At 44.5% G+C, this 17,893-nt stretch overlaps 3 protein-coding genes across 5 annotated transcripts; 1 reads left to right on the top strand and 2 right to left on the bottom strand.

The window, feature by feature from the left end:
• Positions 1–994: 994 nt before the first annotated feature.
• Positions 995–5,797, bottom strand: ARPC3 (actin related protein 2/3 complex subunit 3). Its single transcript, XM_015644452.2, has 7 exons — positions 5,644–5,797; positions 4,483–4,582; positions 3,411–3,487; positions 3,077–3,145; positions 2,677–2,803; positions 2,285–2,379; positions 995–1,517 (listed from the first exon to the last, which is right to left on the bottom strand). The coding sequence occupies exons 1-7, from the start codon at positions 5,647–5,649 to the stop codon at positions 1,455–1,457; spliced, it is 537 nt and encodes a 178-aa protein (XP_015499938.1). The 5' UTR covers positions 5,650–5,797; the 3' UTR covers positions 995–1,454.
• Positions 5,798–6,502: 705 nt separating this feature from the next.
• GPN3 (GPN-loop GTPase 3) lies at positions 6,503–10,326 on the bottom strand. The gene is made up of 8 exons (XM_015644388.3): positions 10,210–10,326; positions 10,024–10,132; positions 9,140–9,307; positions 8,594–8,718; positions 7,843–7,958; positions 7,640–7,736; positions 7,135–7,263; positions 6,503–6,749 (listed from the first exon to the last, which is right to left on the bottom strand). The coding sequence occupies exons 1-8, from the start codon at positions 10,255–10,257 to the stop codon at positions 6,687–6,689; spliced, it is 855 nt and encodes a 284-aa protein (XP_015499874.1). The 5' UTR covers positions 10,258–10,326; the 3' UTR covers positions 6,503–6,686.
• Positions 10,327–10,394: 68 nt separating this feature from the next.
• DENR (density regulated re-initiation and release factor) lies at positions 10,395–17,022 on the top strand. Of its 3 annotated transcripts, XM_015644387.3 has the most exons (9): positions 10,608–10,675; positions 11,179–11,249; positions 11,597–11,711; positions 12,448–12,467; positions 12,584–12,668; positions 13,282–13,371; positions 15,359–15,475; positions 15,931–16,070; positions 16,719–17,022. In XM_015644387.3, the coding sequence occupies exons 2-9, from the start codon at positions 11,220–11,222 to the stop codon at positions 16,761–16,763; spliced, it is 642 nt and encodes a 213-aa protein (XP_015499873.1). In that variant the 5' UTR covers positions 10,608–10,675; positions 11,179–11,219; the 3' UTR covers positions 16,764–17,022. The 3 variants fall into 3 exon arrangements, with proteins under 3 accessions (XP_015499872.1, XP_015499873.1, XP_033374010.1); XM_015644386.3 differs by lacking the exon at positions 11,179–11,249 and having other exon boundaries at positions 10,395–10,675; XM_033518119.1 differs by lacking the exons at positions 10,608–10,675; positions 11,179–11,249; positions 11,597–11,711 and adding an exon at positions 11,819–11,933.
• Positions 17,023–17,893: the final 871 nt, after the last annotated feature.

Below are 17,893 nucleotides of genomic sequence, written 5' to 3'. Positions count from 1 at the left end.
TTTTCAAAACCTACAGTTATTCTAGGAAATGCCTTACTAGGCCTACCATTAACTACAAGGATAGACTGAGAGATGAATCATAAACTTTATTTTCCCACCTTTGTTACAAAAATATTTTAAAACATAGCTATACTATTCCCAAAAATGGAATCACTGAGAACTTTCAGTTTGGACGTGCCATGACTGCTATGTGGGAGAGCTCTCAGCAGACAAATACACCAGGCAGCAAAACATCACCGGCACTGGGCTTCAGGTAACACTAAAAGTGTGTTGGTGCTGTGTAGTGACTGTGACACAAGTCCTGCCATGAAGGAACTAAACCTGAATAAACTAAAGGTGGATTTGTGTTTTTCCAGAAATCATGAGAAGAGCCGCTTTTTTACCAGTTTGTGAGTGTTTGAATGCGCCATCACGAGGGCAGCCACAGACCCAGCTGTGTGGGATCTGCCTGTGTTAGCCTGTAAAGGCATTTTGGGAGCACAGCTCTGTGGAGATGAACTGTTCAATAAGCAGGTAAATGTCTGCAAACTGCAGGCCCTGTATTAATCCCAGTTTTCAGTGAGAATGATTCACTTCCTAGTGATTAAGTTACACAGTAATCATGGAACCACAGAATGCTTTGGGTTGGAAGGGACCTTAAAAATCATCTCATTCCACACATGGGCAGAGACAACTTCCACTGTCCCAGGGTGCTCCAAGCCCCTTCCAGCCTGGCCTTGAACAGTTCCAGGGATTCAGGGGCAACCTCAGCTTCTCTGGGCACCCTGTGCCAGGGCCCCACCTCCCTGACAGGGAAGATTTTTCCCCAGAATCCAATCCGAACCTGCCCTCTGTCAGTGTGAAGCCATTGCCCCTTGTCCTGGCACTGCAGGCTCTTGTTAGCTCCCTTCAAGTCCTGGAAGGCCACAGTTAGGTCACCCCAAACAACCAAAACAAAACCTCATAGATTTCTTTGAAGGCTGTCCATAAGACACACAGTAGTTATCACGTTAATTACAAGCGAATTTTATTGAAAACAAGGTAAAAATCACTGCACTGGACAACACAGCGTGAGAGGTCTGTTTTCCCTGGACACACGACACCCAGACTCCAGCCAGCAGAGCAATGACACAGCTCCCCTGCCCCACAACCAAGCCCATTTCTTCTCTTAAATACAAGCCCTGTTTTAAATGCTGTAGCCACAATTACAAAGCAGCTTGCATCTGAAACAGCACGTTAGAAATCACTTATTAAGCACCAGCTTAATAATATTTGCTTACACAACTTAACTTTTTGCTCTCTCTCCCTCCCTCTAATCACTCATTGACAGGTTTGGTTTTTTTCTTTTTTTTTTTCTTTTTTTTTTTTTACTTCATAACCACTTCATTCTTCCTTGGTACAAAATGTATCCAAAACAAAGGCAAAAGACTTGAACATCTTGCTGTGGAAATGTTTAAAGTTGTTGCCACTTTGCTTCACTGCCCAGGGCCTGAGAGACTCTTGTTCATGAACTGCCTCTTCACAAAGCAGATCCACCACTGCAGAAGGAAGTAGAGAGTCAGAAAATCTGCAGAAGTGGTTTCCATTGACTTTAAAGTATTCAATCTCTGACACACAACAAATATTAAGCCTCCCATTTTACACATAGTTTCTACTGGAATTGAGGTGAACAAGACAATAGGAATGGACACAATGAGTTCATATTACAGGACTTGGAATTAAAATGAAAAATTCTACTTTCTCTTATTTTACTTATATTATATTTTATCCCAATACAGTCATTAATGAGGGATGCATCAGGAAGCAATGCCTTTGAAACTAAATTAGCCTAAGTAATTTTGACATTAAATGCAGTCACATTTGCACATGAAACATGTGAACACTCAGGAGGTGACTCATTCATTGATTAGCGATTTTTTCAATCTGGATATGAGGCAAAACAATCGACTTCAAAGCAGCTCTCAAATCAGAGCTGCCTGGGAAGTGAAACAGCACCTCTCGTGCTTGTGAGCTCCATTTGCAACCTCAGCCAAGAGCAGATGTGCAGTGCTTTGAAGAGCTGAACCAGACACCTCTTATTACTTCCCTGCTTTTGAAAGTAACCCAAACTGGCATTCACTGTCACATCACATTAGATTAAATTTATTGATAACTTGCAGCTGCTATTTCACTGTAAAATCAGACAGGCTTGGCTGAAGTTACCCACCCCTGACCATCACCCCATCATCTCAGTTCTCTCCACACGTGGCTGAAAAAACACCCCCAACCTCTCATTAATTCTGTGGTGATGCCCCTGAACTCTGACCTTGCTTGGCTTGTCACTCTGAGGATCAAACACTTTGTCACAAAGGCGAAGGCCGGTTTCTTGCCTCAGCTGCTGCAGGTAGGCTCTCATCACCTCTGAAAGCAGCACAGCAAAACCAGGGTAAACTGGGCAGCACCAACTCAAACTGGATTTAACAGGGACGCATCAGACATCACTGCTTAAAGCAGAGAGGGAGTTTCACATCTGCAGGGACTCCCCGCTGGTTTTCCCAATTTATGGAACCAGGGGAATCCTCAAGGTCAGAAAATCCAGCTTGTGCTGCCTTCAGAAGACAGACTGCAGATTTAGAACATTTAGTTTTAGCAGTAATTTTTCTAACTGCAGCCACAAAAGTGCTGTTAATAAAGTGTGAGGCCCTGGGTCAGCCTTACCTTCCTCCTGCTTGTTGGCAGGTTTGGCGTAAATGGCGTTAAGTGGAAAGCCTGGCTCCCCTGGGATTGGGAAGTTAGTGATTCCTAGTGTGTACATTTCCTTCTCTCCCTGGCCTTTGGAATTACACTGGAAGAACCAGGCAAACAATGGGTTAACAGTTATGAACAAAAGCTGACACAGCATCAGACCCAAATGTTTTACAAATCTGGAACATCAAAACTCATCAAGAAGATCAAAACAGCACATCCACAGCATTGGAGTATTTGAGGCTCTGACAACTGGGACTGGGGTGAACAGGATTATTTGTTCCCCTGGAAGGAGAATATCAGGAAATCCTTTCCTTAGAACAATCCTCAGAACAGACTGTTTCCCACTTGCACAGAAATTCGGTTTTCTTACCTTTTGCAGCTTTTTCAGGCACTCAGAAATGTAGAGGGTCACATAGATGAGGGTTCTGTCAGCCTCATTCTGCAGAACAAAAGCAGGAACTCTTAGATTACAGGACTTTGTGGGACTGATAAATTCTTAAACAGGAATGAATTCAAGCCATTTTGGGCTATAGTTTCCCCATGAGAGAGAGAGAATTGCAATTCATGACATTTACCCAGCTTTAAAGATTAAGTGGAAGGGGAGTTTTTGTGATCTTCTAGAATTACTTCCCTGAAAATAAATTTATATTCACAGCACCAACTCTCCAAAGAACTAGAATATGCTCAGTATCTCAAAAAATTACCTTAATTTCATAATTTTTGAAGAAAACATTAGCTTTGAAGTAGTAGATGGCTTCATCTATAATATCTGTGTCCTTAGCTAATAAAAAAGAGATACAGAGTTAAGTGATGCACTTACACTACATTTGTCATAACTCACTGAAATACATAAGGATTATTGCAAAAGCAAAACCATGGTATTTACAAAAAGCAGAAGTTAGCACCACATAGCAGAAAACTTCTGAAACACCACGAGTTCAGACTCTATGTAATATTTAAGCTTCTCCCTTCTCCTTCCCCTGTGACAAAACAGCAGCAATTCAGCAGTTCCCCACTTTTCTACCACTTTTGAGTAACTCATCAGAGTTTTAACATCATGAAATGATAGGAAAAAATGTTTTTGGAGAAAGCACACCAGCACAATCACTCAGATTCCATTATGCTCTTCAAATAAAGGAGGGGAGCAGAACACAGTGACAATCTGACTTTTGCTACCATCCCAGGCTGCTTACATCCAGAAACACTTCCTTTACATTTCCCTTTTTGAACCCATTCCAGGGAATGCCACACCTGGGGAGTTCATGTGTTGTAGGGGAATCTGTACCTGGCTGCCTGAGGGCCCTGTTATGGTGCCTGGAATTTTATTTCAGTTCTTGAAGCCCCACACCCTGAAGTGCTGCCGTCCCTCAGAGCAGCCGAGCGTCGCCAGCCGCAGCCCAAAGCGCGAGTTCTCTGTAGCTAAACCTCACTTCCTCTGACACAGAGGCCTCACACCAGCACAGCCTCCTCAAAACCCTGCTCAGGAGCACAGGGAGACACCAGGGGAAGCACCAGAACAACAAACAGAGGCTTGGATTACTGAAACTCTTAATTTGGCAGAACATGGAGCACAATTATCTGTGCACAATTATCTGTGCACAATTATTTTCTATGATTTGCACGACTGAAGTAGTTGAAAACTTTCCACCTCTCTAAACTGCAAAGCCTTCCATTTCCCACTGGTGACTCTCCTCAGCACTCTTGCTGGGGCTGGCTTAGAGCAACCCCTGAGATGATGAGCTATATCCAGTAATTCAGGGATTATTATAAACTTACTTTCTCGAGGTGCTGGGCCTTTGAACTGGCTTCTGATGGGTAACAGTGCCATGTTCCCAATTAGCTTGGTGTCTGAGTCCATTAAAGTGGAGTGGTAAGCCTAGAGGCAGTGAGAGCTGGTTATTGATCCTACTGAAAATAGACATTTCCATATCCAAATCACGTGTCCCCCCGTGTCTTCATCAAACAGGAGTCACAGTCTCATTCATTATGATGCTTCCAGCATTTTTGCCTTGCACAAACAATTGCTATTTTCTATTTAGGTCCAGGTCTTGGTGCCATTCTGGTGATTGCCAGGAAAGCACTATCACTGCCATCACTTGCAGTGGCAGTGGTGGGAGATGGGATAAAATCCACTATTATTGGTCTGCAGGCACAGTTCATTCCCAGGCTGCCTGGCCCCATCCTGCCAGCACCAAGGGGTGACAGCCCCTCTCACCTGCCTGAGTTTTGGGGCATTGCACTGGAAGTTAGTTGCTCATTAAAAAATATGTAATTTATTTCCATGTCTGGCTACTAATACTAGATAATTATAAATAAAGCCAGGATTAATGCAGCTTTAAAAACCCAACAAAACTGATTTAAAGTGTAAAATAAACCAGATTTCTGCATATAACAAATTCTTCCTGGAAAACCAATTTCAAACAGATGAGTTTAGTTTTATGCACTTTCCAAGCGTTTCCTGGGTGCTGTGCCAGGCCACTGGGAATCCCTCATCTCACAACCCACCTTTTGTGGGGGGCAGAGGAGCATGTGACTGGGGGAGGCTGGGCGTAAAAAGCAGTTTATTTCACTGAGGGGACGGTGGTGTGAACAAAGCCAGAGCAAAGCCCTGCTGTGACCTCCCTCTCCCCCGCTCCTGCCAGGGCTCGCACCCTCCCGGCTGCGGGTGGATCCCCAGCAGGGGGAAGAGGAAGAGGAAGAGGAGGGCGCTGGCCTTGCAACAGCCTCCCTTTAAGAACCATTCCCCGCTGTCAGCAGCGCTCCCCGCAGCTACAGCCCCTCTTTTTCCCCGCAGTGCCCGCGGTCAGACCCCGCAGCAGAGCCCCCTTCCCGGCCCGGGATCGCGGCCGCCGCCCCGGCCCGGCCCCGCCGCCCCGCGCCCTCCTGCCCGCGCTGCCGCCGCCGGGGCCGCGCAGCGCCGGCCGCGGAGCCGCTCACCGGCATCTCGAAGGGCAGGAGGCGGCTCGGCTGGGCCGGGCGGGAGGGGAGCGGGGCGAACCGGGCGGCAAAGCGGGCACAGAGCTTCCTCCTCCGCCTACGCTGCAGGAAATGAGGCAGCGGCAGAGGCGGTGCGAGGAGGGGAAGCGGGAGCCGTGCACCGCCCCGGAGGCAGCGCACCGGGAGGGGATCCCGGGAGGCATCGCTGTGCCCGGGCACTGCCCGGACGGAGAAAGGGCCACGGGGCGCACCGCTCTATCAGGGCACTGCTGGTACCGGAGGGGACCCCGGGAGGCAGCGCACCGGGATGGGATCCCGGGATGCTTCACTCGCAGCTGGTTTTCTCTCCTGTGCGTTTCCAGCACAGCCCAGCCAGCGGCACGGGGCACTGCGTGTAAGGAAGCACAGGAGGTGTCCAAACGTGTTGTGTTCAGAGGAATAGAATATTTTAAGGTGCACACTCCAATTGCTACCAAGCCATTACCTTCCCTGTGACCTAGCGTTGCTGAATTTATCCCCTGGTAGCTGACTCCCGGGATGAGTCAGGGAAACAAAAATGGAGAGGTTTGAAAGGTGAGTCACAATAACGCAACTGCAGGGCTGGGGTTTTTCCTTTCAACACACCCTAATCACGGCTCGTCCCAATGGCAGTCTGGAAGTGAATTAAAACACAGTAGTTTCCCCACCTTTTGAATGGTTTAATTCAGCCAGATCAAGACCTGCCACGTAGAGATTTTTCTGAGCCCTTTACCTCTAGATATGCAGGACTTGCTGGTCTGTTGAACCTCTTGCCCAGTTCTGGCTCTGCTTTTTTGTATGTACTAACACTGGTCTATGAATGTTATAACACACACAAGCATAATAATAAAAAAAATTGTTTATTAAAGTAGTTACAAGGTCATGTAACTCACTCTCCACTATAAATATTAGTTATTTTACAGATAAAACATCAAGTGTGTTTGTGTAGAAGTTCAGGGTTTTTTTTTTTAGTTTTTATTTTTTACCAAAAGTGAAGTATTTTTCTTCCCAGTTTGAACATGTTTTTACTCATCCACACGATCTTGAAAGTATTCATCCACAATAGCAGATTTATCTTCTTCACACTCCTGTCAAAAAAAACCCAGAAAATGTAAGCTGTCCTGGGTTGAAGACAGGAATCATCAGGGGACTTTGAATAGTCATACAGGAGAAAAATCTTAGTGATCTCAGTGGTCCTTTCTGACATTAGAAGGTTTAAACTCTATTAATTTTGAAAACCAAAGCAATACTTTTAAACAACCATTTCAGCAATCTGGATATGCAAGATGATGTTAAATAATTTCACTTTTATAACTAAATGAAGATGATAGAAGCATTGTCACTGAAAGACTAAATAAGGCTTATTTTGAACAGTACTAAGACAATAATTCATTAGCAAAGCAAAGAACATATTTATATTACAACTCATATTATGGATACTAATTTTTCATCTTCTCACCAACAATCTCTTACCTTTGGTTCTTTAAATTCCAGATCTTCTCCATACTGAATGGTGAAGTCTATGTGCTGCAGAACGATGTTTATACTTTCCTCATCAGAGCGATCCAAAGGCAGGAATCGAACCATACCATAATCATCAATCTATGGAAGGATTCAAAGGATGTTGGTAGGGAAATGCAGAAAGTTCATTCTCAACCACAGCACTCGGAGCCACTTCCTTAAACCACACTTGTCTGAACCTCTAAAATACCATTCTGCAGTCACACTGCAAACCAGTGGCAACTCCCCACTCACAATACCAGTCCCAAGTTCTATACAGTTGCAATATCCAATTCCCAAAACTGCTAACAGAAAAGAATTCAAAGAAAATGTATTTGCTATAATCCAGATATCAAGAGTATCATATCAGTATCATCAAGAATCTCATGCTAATCTGAAAAAATAAAAAAAACTGAGTTAAAAGAGGCAAAAAGTGATAGTGAATTTTAGGGTACCAGCTCAAAAGCAATATACCTACCAATCCACATATAGATTTGGTCAGTTTTTTAAACCTTTTACTTTTCAATATATTTGTAGAATCTTCAATCATAGAATACATATCTGGATCCAAGTACCTGGAGAAACAAAGTCATCATCAACACTGAAAGTCTGTCATTCGGAATGACAGAAAAGATCTAAGATAATTACTTACTACAGAGTAAATAATTTTTTGGAGCTTACTTTTCTATTTCCTTCTTGGCTTTCTTGCTCAGCAAATCCATTTTGGTCATGACGTTGATTTGTGGAATCTCCAAAGATATCATTGCACTGAGAGCTGCCAGGACTCCAGAAATAAACTTGAAGAGGATGAAAAATAATGTATTGAAGTACAGAAAAACACAACACAAACACACAGGACACTCAACCACAGGCGAAGTCTGGTAATGAATATATGGAACATGGACACAAAGCCATATGAGGAATCATTCTCTGTGTTGGAAAAAGGAGGTTCCAAATACTCTCTCAATTTTTGGAGCCTCAAATATGGATCTGCCACTGAAAAGGACATTAAGAAAAGCCAAACCCTTCTTGGCATAGTTACTGGTAATGGGAAAAGTGACCTGCTTGTACTTGGGATCTTCTCTTGTGGAGAAGAATTTAGGTTGGAAGGGACTTCTGGAGGTTGTCTGGTTCCTACAGCTGCTCAAACAGGGGCACTGCCAGGTCAGACCAGGCTGCTCTGGGGTTTGACTCCATGAACACTTCACTGCTCATCCCCTCTGTGCCTGTCCCAGTCTGACCACTCTCACAGTGTCTTTACATCCATCTGGGATTGTCCTTGCTGCTATCCTGTGTCTGAGGCAGCTGATGACAGCAACCAGATCTCCCTGGACTTGGCAATTTTTCCTCTGGGCAAACCCAGCTCCCTGACTGGCTCAGACTTGTTGTTCTTTATAAAAATGAACTTTAGCAACAGATTTCAAATGGATACCTTGAAAGATTCCACCATAAACTGAGAATCCACAAGGAAAACTCCACAGACACGGAATTCCCACTGCTGCAACTGCTCCACCAACTGTTTCATCACTGGCAGGTGCGTGTAGAGTTCGATCTGACCTGGGATACACTCAGGATATTAACAGGTAGGAATGTGAAGCAAACAGGAACACTCCACAGTTTTATGCAGACATGGGAATTGCATTTAAATAAAAACTGATAAGGAAAGCACCCTCTTTTCAGGCAGCTCTGGCTGTGTTTGGGCTAAGTGGAAAAGAAATAAAAGGGGGTTTTTCCTCCTTTGGTCTCCAGTTAGTGTTAGTTTGCAGTTTCCACAGCTCTTGATTCTACCAAACATCTGTGCAGTCACCCACATCAGCCCAGGACTGAGTTCATTCCTGAGACACCTGAAAGTGACTCTGACAACAATCAATAGCTCAACAAAATGGGAATTAGCACCACCACCTACAAGCAAATTTTCCAATTTGCAAATTTTCCAATGCTTATGAAGAACAATACCAAAACACCGGCGTGTGTTTACCTGGGCAATCAAACAAAACATAGTCATCCTCCACGTGCCCGAGGCTCTCCTCCAGCCAGCTGAAGTTATTGGCAAAGTATTCCATGCAAAACACCAAGCCACCATTGGGGCCAAACCTCAAGGACTCATCTTCCATGACATCGTCCACTTCTATCAGCTCACGGATGTCTGCGACAACACAAACGTCACCAAAGCCAGGAAATGAACTCTGCAGTTTGGCAGCTGAGAAAACCAACACGACTTTACAGCAGTGCTGGCTGCAGGGGGATCTCCCAGGCACAGCCAGCAGCCAAACTAAACAGGTTATGCTCATGGAACCTACACAAATTCCTTCATTTCCCGAATTAATATATGCTAAATACTTCCCTAGACTTATTTGGGGGGGTGTCTTTTGAGGGTTCCTGGTGATTGTCTGGGAAACATCTCATTCCCCAGATCTTCCTCTTCTGGTCCTGGATCTTCTAATGGATCTCTTCTCCTGAGAGCATCTCAGCTGTGTGGCCAGATCAAGATGCATTTTTCTTATCATCTTTGTTCAGACACAAACACAGTTGTTGCTCTCAAAACTGGGGCATCTACCAGTACATATGAATCACTTTTGAAGGTAAATACAGGGATTAAGCACAGGGCAACAGTCACTGATGCAGGGAGCTATCCCGGTACTGCATTAATCCCTGACATAGCCACTAAGCACTACTTGGTACCGGAATGGAATTATTCACTGATAAAAGAATCACACACTATTTTCTTGAAACCGTTTTCCGACATCTTCCCCTACTGCTGCATGGGCTCCGTTTAAGGGCAAATAGAATCTGTCCGGTAGCACACCCACGGTGCGGTTGGAGCCCGGCGGTGCCCGTGGCTGTCCGGGGGCCGCCGCTCACCTGCCATGACGGGGTAGCTGAAGAGCTCGGCCGCCGGGTCCAGGTTCACCACCTGCACGGCGCGGCCCAGCGCCTCGCAGTGCTGCACCATGGTGGAGCAGTACGTGCTCTGCAAGGCACACACGGCCGTCAGGAGCCGTCAGGAGGCTCCCGCCGCCCCTCGTTCCCCGCCGTTTCCCCGCTCACCTTCCCGCTGCCCGCCGGGCCCATCACCAGCTGCGCGTACCGAGGCATGGCTGCGGCGGCCCGGCGGGAACTGGCCGCTGCGGCTCACCGTAGTTCGGCTGAACCCGTGACGGCGCAGCGCGTAGTCCTGCCCGCCGCGGTACGGCGAGCCGGCGGGGTCAAACCGTGCACGCCCCTCTCGCGAGACGGCGGCGCTGGGGCGGGCGCACGTGCGCGCGCGGTGAGGGACCGGGACCCGCCGCGGCCCGAGGGGCCTCCGGTAACACCGACACCGCCCCCGGGTCCCCCCGCCCCGCTCCGCTCAGCTCCTGCCTGGCGGCTCCCACACCCGCCCGCTGCCTCCGGAGCCGCGGCGCTGCCGCCCCTCGCAGCGATCCCCCCCGGTGCTTGTACCGAGCATCCTCCCGGCGCCCTCCTTTCCGTCAGCACCGGCACCGCCCCGCCCTACGAGCCCGCCCTTCCTCAGGTACCCGAACCGCGTCCCCTCGGCTTCCCCCATCCCCTCAGCTCTGCCTCCACAAACCCCCCAGCTCCCCCCGTGTCCGTGATTCTGCCGTGCCTGGTGTCCCAGCACCCTTCCCCCGACACACCCTCGCCTTTTCCTCCTGACCTCCCAGCAACCCCCCCGCGTCTATTTGGGGTCTTCATGAGCACCTCAACATCCTCACCCGCACTGTGCCCATCTACCCCCTGTCCTTGTCTACCTTCAACCCACCACCTCTGGAATTTTCCCTCAGCATTCCCCACTGCTCAGCATAGCTTGTACAACATCCGAAGCTCCCTCACACGTATCCTGTTTGTTCCCATCGTCCTGGGGGATTTCTTGTGTGTTCCAGACTCTTTCCTTGTTGACTCCTGTCTTCTAAGCCCTTTGCTTGAAAACGTGTGTGTGTAAACCACTATTAAATCCATTAGTGGCTTGAGTTTGCTTTCCTTTTTTTATGCTCTGGTTTTTGTTTTTTTCCCCAGTGTTCTTGGATCAGACTGTGACTCTTCAGGCACTGATTTAAATGACCCTTTCCTTTGCTAATATGCGAGAGGTACCTGTGCCCCACCATTCCTGTGCCACTGATTTAACATGATACTTCACAATGTCCTTAACCCAGTGTGTTCTGTGATTCCATGCAGGTTTCTGAAAGGTCTTTCTTCATTTTGTGGCACTTTGGCTTCTTTCCCCTTATGTGCTAGAATTCCAGTACTGCTTGGTGTCCTTTGTAGCAGTTTTCCCCATGTTATCATTATTTTTGACTCCCATTTTCTTCTCCATGATCTCACGCTCTTTTGACACCCGCACCTTTTTCCTCTGGCATTCTTGTTGAGTTGGGAGGGATGTGACTGACTTAAACCCAGCCCTTGGGTCCTGATTCTCTTACCCTGTGACCTCCAGGCTTGTGACATGGCCACAGATGTGGCTGAGCCGGTGGTCCCTGACTGCAGAGGGGACGGCAGGAGCGGTGCCAGGTCAGACGCCGATTACCCCCTGCGGGTCCTCTACTGTGGAGGCAAGTCCTGGGAGCTTCCTGGGTGTGAAAGGAGTGGGAGCACACGTCTCTTCCTGCAGGAAGCCACTAAAGCCACCAGCACAGAAAAAAGCCTCTGAGCATTAGTATGATAGCAAGAAATGGAATACATTAAATTGCTATACTGTGTTTAGAGGTATTCTTTACTCGTTCCATTTGTAGATATGTGGCTGAAATTTAAAAGGAAGTGGATAATCTTGACAGGTGTGTTTTTAGATAGGAATTTCATTTTGCTTCAGGCTGGAATACATTTGCAGGGCAGTAGGAAACAGCCCTGTTGTGTGTGAAAATCTGCACAGTTGGTTTGGGTGTCCCCTCTTTGGGAAATTGGAGCTCTTGGAGAAAGGAAAGCTGACCAAACCACCTGGTACTTTGTTCAGTGTCTCTTTTGCCTCAGGTAGAAGTGGTGTTTTGTTCTGTAGCTTTTCCCAACCTTGGGCATCTCCTCCCCTTCCCTGGCAGCTCTTGCTGTGATGGTTTTATCCTAATGCAGAGCGTGTGAGCACAGGTCTAATGAGAGAGGAATTAAAATGTAGAGTGGCAACAACAAAGAAATGTTTTTGAGTCAGTTTGTGGTTATAACCAGAAGTTATATAAGAACTCATCCCTGACTTTAAATCACCATTTGGAATTTAATTACTAACCCTGTAAGTAAAAAAGTAAAATGTAAAAAATTCCTTTTGTAATCTGTTCTTTCTTTCCCCCCTTCTTTCTCCAGTCTGTTCATTGCCAACAGAGGTGAGTTAGTTTTTTGTTGTCCACATATCCTTCTATCCTATTATGCCCTGTTTTGATGTATCTGTGATGTATTTTGTCATTCCTCCACTAACAACATTCATATGGCTTTTCTCCAGTACTGTGAATACATGCCTGATGTCACTAAATGCAGACAATGGTTAGAAAAGAATTTTCCAGATGAATTTGCAAAACTTACAGTAGGTAAGAGTCTTTTCTATTTTCTAACTGATATATGTCCTTGGACATATTTAGAAATATATGACCTTGCCCATTTCTTATCTCTTTCCTTTTCCTGCTGTATCATGTGAAAGTTAATGCTTTGGATGCTGTGAAATAGGTTTAACAATGTCAGAAAATGCTGCATAATCACTGTGTAGTTTAATTAATAATATTTGGTATTTTTTATGGTTCCTGCCATAAATAGTCATCCATGCACTTGTTTCCCATCAGAGTTAGTTTATTGGATTTTGTGTCTGTCCAGTCTACAGCGGATGGCTGGAGGAAAAGTCATTAATTATGGGGAACTTACTTGTTTGCATTTGGAATTTCAATATTGACATTATCATTAATTTCTGTCTCTCTGTGCAAGAGCCTTTATTGAAATTGTCACTGTAGCTTTGAGCTGAGGCTTTTCTGAAGTCTAATGTGCATAAATACTGTAATGAAGATGTAACATGCATCAGTCAAAATCAGCATAGTTTACTGATTTAGCAAAACATCACTGTACCTTACTTTATGTTCCTTTAAGGCTGTGGATGTTTGACCACTGATTTTGGGATTTTTTTTCCCCTCTCTCCTTTCTGCTGCATTTAAGAAAATTCGCCTAAACAGGAAGCTGGGGTTGGAGAAGGCCAAGGAAATGTGGGAGGAGGAGAAGAAGAGGAGAAGAAGAAGCAAAAGAGAGGCAAGGTCTAAATAGATGATTGTGGTACTGATTTAAAAAATCAAAAGGGGCATCCCTTTCTCAGCACAAATTCCTTGCCTTTTGGTGGTTAGCTCTCCACAGAACATAGGGAATATCTTCTTCCTTGTGTTCTGTGCCAGTGGAAATGTTGGAGAGGAGGGACAGGCAGGGAAAGGTGACCTGCATCCTGTGCCCCATTGTTCCTGTCACTGCTGGCACGTTCAGGGAGCGATTCCTCCGGACCTGAAATCAGCTGGCGTTTCTCCCGGAATGCTCTGCCCTGTTGAGCAGCACTTCATGGGCTGCTTGCAGAGTGGAACAAAGGCTACTTCCCTCTGTTAATGCCTCATAACTCTGCTTTTGCCTTTATTCGATCCACTACTCTGAATTCACGGAATAGGATTTGGTTTTATGCTTTTAAATCTATTACCTGTGTCTCCATTAGCAGCTGTGTCTCTTCCCAGCAATATGAATGAAAAACATTTTCAAAACCCAACTTTGGAAGATATAAATTTATGTGGAACAATTTAAACACACTTTTATCTTTGATCATTGGAGCTCTTTCTGCTGAATCAATTAACATATTTTCCACCATAAATCAGAGTGCTGGAGCTGTTAATATGCATTTATTTAGCAGTGTCAGTTGTGTGCAATGCTCCAGAAATTATGGTTAATACCCAGTAAGATTCATATTTTATGCCACATATATTTTTGCTTTATTTCTGGTATCTTGGTAACCAGTTTAATTTACCTTCTCAGCAGGCAATGACTAGTGACAACAGTAATTCATGTTCTGTAACTTGGATGCTTTTCCCAGAGATTTCAGGACATTTATTTCAACATTAATTTGTTTTGAGGGGTGGTGTGATTAGTTTTCAGTCTGGTTTTTGGTTCTAAAATAATAGTGTTTAAAATACTTAGTGTTTTTTTCCTAGAATCTAAAGTTTCATGAAAATTTGTAGTGTTAAGTAGGATGGTGTAAGAGTGTGAAGAAAAACTGGCATAAACTTCCTAAAACACTGCAGAAACTCACTGAAGAAAATTTAAGGCAGAAATTTACTGTCTTAAACTAATCAGACATGAGTATCAGACACCAATTTATAGTAAAAAATAATTGAAAGTGCTGCATGTTAGAAACAAAAACAGTCACAGGGGTTGGTTTACTTGTCATAAATTCTTTAGATTTTCATACTGAGAAGGCTCAGAAACATGAAACTTTGGTTACCCTGGAATAACTTGAGGACTGTACACGAAATTAGCCGAGATCTTAATCTGGCTTGAAGAATCCTAATGAGTGGAATGTATCTTTTGCATGCTTTACTCCAACTCAGCAATGCCTGACATGGGGAGTGTTCCCACAGGCTGGCCTAGGAGCAGGCAATGGAAAGGTGGTGTTAAATGATGTGGAATTGGACTGCTGGCTGCTGTCAGAGCTCTGGGGTTTGCTGCTGGCTCACATATCCCTGTCTGGTTCACTGGGGGGTCATGCACAGGTGTCCAGAACTTGATCTGCTCTTTAACTCGGCAGCCTGAGGAAAGCAAGACCTCGTGGCCTCAGGAAATGGGCATGAGCAGCTTGCTTTGCCTCAGACACAAACCCTCAGGATGTTAAAAGAGTTGTGGAAAATATCAAAAATTTATTTCTAGGACTATGCCTAAAGAACAATGTAAATGTAGAACAAACACAGTGATGGTAAAGTGTGGGGAAAAGCCCTTTTTTTGCTGATTGTAGAGAGGGTCTGCTGTGCAGCTTGTGCTTGAATGCACATTTGACATGTATATATTGTTATTTCCCATAATACTGGACTTTGATGACATCTTTCTTAAATAATAGTAAACCTCAGACAATGTGCAAAATACATTTTACCAGCAGCGTTGGGGAGGTAACAGTTTCTTTGTTTATAGGGACAAAATCTTGTATGCTTTTTTCTTTGATGAACTATGACATAATTTAATTATTCATGTAACCTTATGCTCTGCTTTAAAGGTGGAAGAGGTCAGATAAAACAGAAGAAGAAGACTGTACCACAGAAAGTTACAATAGCTAAAATTCCCAGAGCAAAGAAAAAATACGTCACCAGAGTGTGTGGCCTCGCCACATTTGGTGAGTTTGGGTTTTCCTGGTGTTGGATGTGCCTGCCTTTAACCTCATGATATTTCTTCTGGTTGTGTTCCACTGGGGAATCTGCTTCCAGCTGTGAGATGAAAGTCCCAAGGTGCTTTTAGCACTTCCAAAGCATGTCAAAGGTACACTGACTTCCCACAGGGATAAATTATTAAGGTGCTTTTATTGCCATGATTTTTCAAACAAAGAGGGTTTTTTGAAGCAGAACATGTAGAGGACATTCAGCAATTTCTACCCTTGAATCATTTGTAGATCTGTAGAGTCAGATGTTTTGTGTGTAAACAACAGACTTGGCTTTCAATGGAAACTCTAGAAAAGCTTCAACTGAAAAGTGTCACTACTTTTTCAAGTCAAAACAAGATTTTGGCTTTAATCTTGAGAAAATATCTTTCAGACAACAACTCTACTGAAATTGTCCATTTTCCGCTTGGCAGAAATCGATCTTAAGGAAGCACAAAGGTTTTTTGCTCAGAAATTTTCCTGCGGTGCCTCAGTAACAGGAGAAGATGAAATCATCATTCAGGGGGACTTTACAGATGACATTATTGATGTAATCCAGGAGAAGTGGCCTGAGGTAATAAACCCTTCTTTCTGTCAGGAGAACACACACTTTTCCACACTATCCTGTGACTTTGCAATGGTTTTGGAAAAGGGTTTCATCTTTGGCAGCACAGATTGGTGCACAAAAATAAAAGAGCAGTTGTTGCATTCCCACCCTGCAGAGGGGAAGGCATGTCAGAATAAATCCAGCTGTCAAATATCTGTGGCTTCTTTGTGACCATTTCTTAACAGTGAGTGTCTATGTATTATTACACTGCCATCCTGTTTTTCAGCACCTCTTAAAATATTGCAAAATTAAAACAAACAAAGAAACCCCAAGCCCCACACATTTGTGCTTCAGAAGAGATCAGCTAGTGTGGGTTGGACTGAAATTTAAGGCTGAGTGCTGTAATTGCAAGGGCTTTCTCTGACTCTCCCTTGTCCTGGCATTTCCCAAGTGGAATTCTTTTGGTTTAACTCCATAGGCCTGTCTTTATTCCCAGCCCTGCAGGCTCAGCTGTGTCCTGTTAGCACATGTCACTCACACAGGATTTACAGCTGGGGATCTGGAATGGTGCTGCTCACTTCTCCCACTCTTCAGTACATTTACAGGGGTGCACACTGAAGGAGGCATGTACAAATTAAATACTTAATTTGCTGTGTTTTGGCTTTTTCTCCCTAGGTGGATGATGACAGCATTGAAGATCTTGGAGAAGTCAAGAAGTGATAGTGGAAGACTACCTTTATTTAATTATATGGTTATAAAAGATAGAGCAAAAGTGAGGCTTCTAAATCCATTTGCTCTGCAGTGAAACTGTGGAGAACCCATATCCTTGGCATTCTCACTGTTCTGTATAGGCTGCTGGTTTTTTGGTTTTTTTTTTGTTTTGGGGGTTTTTTTTTGTGATATTTGCCAAAGTTAAATTGGGGTTCTACCATGCTTACGCATGAAGTAGATTTAAATAAAATTACTGTTCCTCACTGAATAGCTTCTGAAGTTTTTTACATCTACTTTCCTCTAGCTATCTTAAAGGAAAACAAGAATTTAAAGCATTAAAAGTTTGTGTTTCATCTGCTGTCCTTTCTGCTGAGCTTAAATGAATAAGGCATGTGGCTGATGTTAGCACTTTCACCTCTCATTTACCTGCAGAGAATTTTAGAAATCAGAATGGAACAAACATTCTAAACATTTGCTAGCAATGGAAGAAAATGAATCCTGAAGTGGTCATTCTACATCCCTGCCATTATTTTATCAAGTGGAAACACTGAGAAATATGTGAATATGACTTAGAAATTTATTCTATTTTCATAATTCCAAAGATCTCCTAATCCTGCTGGGCTTCTAGGTGAGGCAATTGTAATGGCTTTATTGCTGCTCGTTCAAGAATGGTAGTAATGAACACAAATTAATAGCACTATTCCACAGGCCATGTCAGCAGGTGGGGTGGGGTGCCAGCTCTGCTGTCTGTACTCCCACAAACAGCCTCGAGCATCGATTTGATGATTTTTGTTTCACTGTTCCATTTAATAACAATAAATGCTCCCTGGTGGCAGAGTCCTGGAAGTGATCTGCTCCTGTCACTGCAGAGCCTCGCTGAGCTGAAAGCCAAGGGGTTGATGTATCAGACGCTCTGTGCTCTTCTTGTAAAGTTGCTTTTTTCAGTGATTTCTATTTATAAATAATGAGTGTATCTGAGGGAGAACTTCATCCCTATCGTTGGAAATAGTGTATCCCGAGAGCTGCCTGCATCACTGTAGTCCTCCCGTTTAATGCTGGACAGGGAAGTTGCCTCTAACCCTTAACATCCGTATTAACAACGTTATTAATTATCACATTTTTATTGCAGCTCCAGCCGC

The sequence above is a fragment of the Parus major genome, chromosome 15 (genome assembly GCF_001522545.3).
Source record: "Parus major isolate Abel chromosome 15, Parus_major1.1, whole genome shotgun sequence".
Lineage (NCBI taxonomy): Eukaryota > Metazoa > Chordata > Aves > Passeriformes > Paridae > Parus > Parus major.
The sequence above is the reverse complement of the archived record's forward strand: the minus strand, read 5'-3'. Positions and strand labels throughout refer to the sequence as shown.